The sequence below is a fragment of the Tigriopus californicus genome, chromosome 4 (assembly GCF_007210705.1).
Source record: "Tigriopus californicus strain San Diego chromosome 4, Tcal_SD_v2.1, whole genome shotgun sequence".
NCBI lineage: Eukaryota > Metazoa > Arthropoda > Copepoda > Harpacticoida > Harpacticidae > Tigriopus > Tigriopus californicus.
The window spans coordinates 13,349,494-13,354,497 of record NC_081443.1 but is presented as its reverse complement, the minus strand read 5'-3'; the positions used below and the strand labels follow the sequence as shown (position 1 = coordinate 13,354,497).

General features: G+C 41.1%; 1 protein-coding gene across 1 annotated transcript in view; it reads left to right on the top strand.

Annotated features, from left to right (window-relative positions):
* The window catches only part of LOC131879083 (zinc finger protein 62 homolog), a 4,926-nt gene extending 3,186 nt beyond the window's left edge, over positions 1-1,740 (top strand). Inside the window, exon 2 of the mRNA XM_059225290.1 lies at positions 1,130-1,740. Within this exon, the coding sequence (XP_059081273.1) occupies positions 1,130-1,235 (106 nt within the window). The 3' untranslated portion in view covers positions 1,236-1,740. The remainder of the gene's footprint in view (positions 1-1,129) is intronic.
* Positions 1,741-5,004: the final 3,264 nt, after the last annotated feature.

Genomic DNA, 5,004 nt, shown 5'->3' with positions numbered 1-5,004 from the left:
ATCTGGTCTGATTATGTCAGGTTAAGATTTAAAAAAGTAGCACCGCCAACTAATCGGTGGAGAATAACGTTTACCCATTTGAAAAGGGATATTATTAGTGCTAGAGCGAGTCCGGACTCGAATCTGAGTGCACTCGAGTCTTTTACTCGATATCGGAGAAATTGGCCGAACTTGTTAAAGAACTAGTATTTTTTTTCTTAGAATTTCGCAAGACGAGTTTCTCGCTTGAGATGACTCTAGAAAAAGACTCAAGAGTCTTCTCAAGCAAAGTCCGGACTCGGCGAGTCCTGCAAATAGACAAAAAATCAAAGGGCTCGTTATCGGACTCGTTGTCGGACTCCTCCCAGGACTAAATCATATGTCTTTTTAAAGTGATAGTGGATTGGCTGAACGAAATGGACATTTTACCGGGTTGTTTATTGGCAAGACAAACCATTTGGTGTCTTTTTCTTTGTACACCTAAAATCGTCAAATATGAAGTAAAGAATCAACATTGCTTAATCATTTTTTTGTTTTAAGGTAGAAGTTAGTTTTTTCAGTGTTTTTAGAGAAAAAATTGATGATTTAGCCACTCGCTGTTTCATTCATCCTTGGCTTTTCAGACAGAAATGCAGAGCCTGTGAAGAAAATAAGTTTCCAAATTGAATTATTTTTTAATTGCTCAAGAGCATATTTTACACATTTTTCTTCAGGAAATTACGTTGTTCATATGTGTACACTTGATTCCCGAGGCAGCCTGATTTTGTAAAGTATTAATAGCTTTTGGTTCCGCTCCTCAATGAGCTTTCAACAATAAAGTGTATTTTTAAACACTTTTCTGACTCAAAGCCCGTGGCAAGACGCAAAATGTGCATTATGGTGTTTTTTGCGGACCACCTTACAGCCACTGAAAATGAATAGACTTCCCAGCAATTCGAGTGGAAAAAACTCAATGTCTTGTTTATCTTTTTATTCATATCATGTCAGATGCACCCACGAGTTATCAATGGCGAATCTGGCTAGCCCTTGAACATCTAATGGAACGTATTCCCTTTGAATATTTGGGGGAAGCAATGATGGAGCCCGAGAAAGAAGAGAGGAGGACTCTACTGTTCTAACTAAGTACAACAGTGTGTCCTTGTCGTTCCAGATGTACACTTTGTGATTACAAGACCAAAACTTCTGCCGCTCTGAGTCTGCATAAAAAGATCAAGCACAACGGAGGACGCAGATTGAGGACAACGGATGACGAATGACATGGGTAGTGCGAATTAGTTTTGAAATCTTTATTCAAACAAATTTAATCGATTCTCAAGAAATATTCGGAAATAATTGGAAAGAGACATCCTTTGAAGAAGTGTCCTGAGTTTCGCAGTTGAGAGGAAATTCAACGGCTTCTCGGTATCTAAGGCACTTTTGAATAAGGCTAAGCAACGAGCAAAGTGAAAAGTAATCAAATCATTACTTCTTTATCCTTTTTGCCATGAACTTTTTGTACGTTCAGTAGTTTTACTTGTCGACAAACCAATCCACACTCAACCTACACTTCACAAAAAACCAAGCATTTAAAAGATAATTTGAAAGAATTGCGTCGGTTTGGAAACAAAATTCAGAAAAATGGAAAGAGGATAAAGATAAATACTCTTTAAAAGCAAAGAGTGCATGCCTTTTTTATAGTGACCGTTTAAGGCACGTGTTATCCGTTCTGCTATTACATTCTATGCCGCATGTAAAAGAAAATAAAGAATGCCCATACAAGTACTTGTGAGAGTGTGGATACTATCTATCATTCATACGGTTCATGTAAGTCGCGGAAATAAGATTAAAGGATTACTTGGTGACGAAAAGAGGCAATGCTCCATCAGCGTTTTGGGTTTTACCACTCAAACATTACATTTAATCCTGATGACATTTAAAATGGAGAAAAAAATAAAATGATCTTTTTCGTTTCTGCTGAAATTTGAAGATGCCCAACATACCACCGTGGCAACACCCATACAAGGAAATAAATCTATCTCACGTGCCGAGTAGGTGGAGCCGGCTGGACCTAATCATTCACGGCTACTTTATAAGAACGGTCCATCTTTTCTCCTAGGAGTTGGAGGCCAAGCGTGTCGTCGTGACATCAGTCCCAGAATCGGCCCACTTTCTTGCGAAAATATGTGTACTGTAGACCTAGTAGACCTAGTACTGTGGAGCCAAAGTTCCCTCCAGAGCCTTCAGAAGGCATTTGAAAGAAATGTTAAGATAAAGAAAAATGGTGATTTGAAATTTTTTGAGGCGTTCTTTGTAACCGATTTTCGCAATTGCGAAGACATGTGTACTCTAGACCTGCCAAAATTCGCTCCAGAGCCTTCGGAAGGCCTTTGAAAGAAATGTTAAGATAAACAAAAATGGTAACGGTGGTCTCGGGTGTGTTAGTGGAGAACACCAGAAGCTTGTTTTAGAAAGCTCTTACTTACCTCGGAGTTAGGGGCTTGGACGTTAATCTCAATATGAAAATATACACTGGCCTCCAAAGTGGTGAGCGGATGATCATTCTGTGTAAAGACCAGGCCTTAACTCAGAGGTACGAGCGTTTTAAAAAATCGCCTCTGATGTAACAAATCCCCAACTTTCCACCTCATCTCTGGTGGAGGCAGTGCAGTGTCGCTTTCATGTCCAGGACTTCTAGGAACATGGAATGTACGGCTTTGATGCAACAACAAGGGCATGAATAAACTCCTACCTTGTGGGTGGATCTCAAAGGGTGGCCATCCAATCTGTTGAGTCTCCCGACCTTGATATTGGGGTGAGGAGTCCTCAGGAATCAGTGCTCTCTTCCCTTTGCTTCACTATTCTTGTTGCGGACATTGAGATGTTTCGTAAGATTGGGGTACTTATTTCCGGTTGTATTCTTTTCTCTTTTTTGTTACTCCTTTTCGGCAGTTCGATAAACTGGCCGCCAGTACAAGGACGGCCATTTTGATCTAAATCTTTGACTAACTTTCCATGTAAACCTTATATTAGTCATGTGAAACGTTACATGGTCCTTCGAATTGAGTGTCCAATGCCCTTTTTTGAAGACTTTACGATTATGTTTATCGGCCTTGGAAGCATCAAGACACAGCCGAGCTCTTCAAACGGATACTGTATGGTGGGACGAGTGGAACCCTTTAAAGTGGTGTTCCCGCCGAGCTCCCCCTATTACAGTCCACCAATCAATCTAATTCACTTAGTTCACCGAAAAATCGAGCAAGCGCTTAATTAGAGCCACCACATCAAGTAAGCACCCACGTCTTGGATCAACGCCGGTGTGATTCTTGCTTATAGATTGATTATGGCTACAAACCCTGGTGATCCACGGACTCGATCTATCGTCCAGAGTTTTGGAGCACAGGAGGACATTCGGGAGGAAAACCCTCGGTCATTGGCCCTAAAAAGTTGACGAGGATTTAAAGGTTCTTTCACCCGAGTGACAAATACGATCGAAAAGGAAATGATAAGCTTGAGGGGATTTCAGCCTGGTTCAAGTGAGCGAACATTCCGAATCCGCAACTTGTCTTCGTATCTCGCGGACCTGAAAACAAAGTTCAGTAAATTGGATGATGCGAAATCGACCAATTAACACAGGAGCCTCAACAACCTGCAGCCGGGAGCGCATCTCAATTGGATGGAAGTACCTTAGGTGTAGGGTCCCCATCTCGCAGCAGCCATGGGTTTTCAATACGACCTAGCAAAAGATGTTAGACCTTTCTCAGGAGATGATGTGCTGGCATTTACCACCTTCCGCATCCAATGGGATAGGGCAGAAGCGCGTCTGAAAGAAATCGGGAAAGGGCCAGTTGAGATTTTGCAAGAGCTCAAGCGCGTCTTGAAAGGGCAAGCTCTGCAATTGGTAGAATACCTGCCCGAGATCGAGGGAAATTATCCCAAAGCTCTGGCTCAAATTCGAAGAGTATACGACGATCCGACGATTCAAGTCAAAACCATCGTGGATCGTCTTATTGATATCCCACAACGGGAGTGTAACGAAATCTCTCTCTTGAATGGTTTTTCGTTCATGAATCAAGCTCTTTGGAGTTTCGATGGTCTCCAACTCACTGCCGANAGGACCATGATAGAGGACGGACAGCGTCTGATAAGGCGTGTCGGCCTTGAGCCACCAATCGAACTGGGACCTGGTGATGACCAACCAATCCCCATCCACTTGGGCCACATGGAAGCCGGCCACGGCCAGCTGTTCTTGGAGCAACTCCATGATTTAAGATAATCCATATAGGTATTCCCCTCTCATGAATAATGTTTAAGCTTTGCTATTTTACTTAAAGATTCCACAATTGTTTACATTTGCATTTGGCCATGTTAGTGTTGCCGTGTTTCTGTGGTTACTCTGGGCCAAAGTCGGATTTCACCCCTTTTGAAGTTTTCGTTTGCCTTCCATAAACTGAAAATGATGATGCAGCGACCTCCCCATACCATTGTACGGATTATTCTTTTTTTTATACATCTCGATGATTACAACTATACATATCCATTAACCAAACCCAGATAGCTTGAGGATGATTACGGGGGTTTGGAGAATTTCTTTCTGAAATGTTGAAGTTCAAAAATGTCACTTCGACATGACATTTTGATGGTAGATTCAGTATCAATCGCACCTAGAATCTTATTTACATCATACTCTGGGCCAAAAGGAATAATCGTTCAGACCAGTACATAAATTTCAAACCAATGTTTTCAGATCCCTTATGTTCTGTAAACTTAATGATTGCCCAATTGTAAAAAAGACTCTAAATTGTCCCAAGACTGAATTTCACAAGACCTTGTCGCTTGTTTCATTTAATGATCATTTATCAAACAAAAATGAGTTGCCCAGGGTAATGAAAAAGGATTTTTTTTTACCTACCATAACTTCGCTACAAAAATGGGCAAAAGCGAAATTAGTTATCGTTAGAAAATTATGTATTTTTTAACTTGCCGAGCCCCTATCTAAAAACTTGCATGGTTTAGGGTATCTTAATTTTTGGGTCCAAGGTAGGAAAC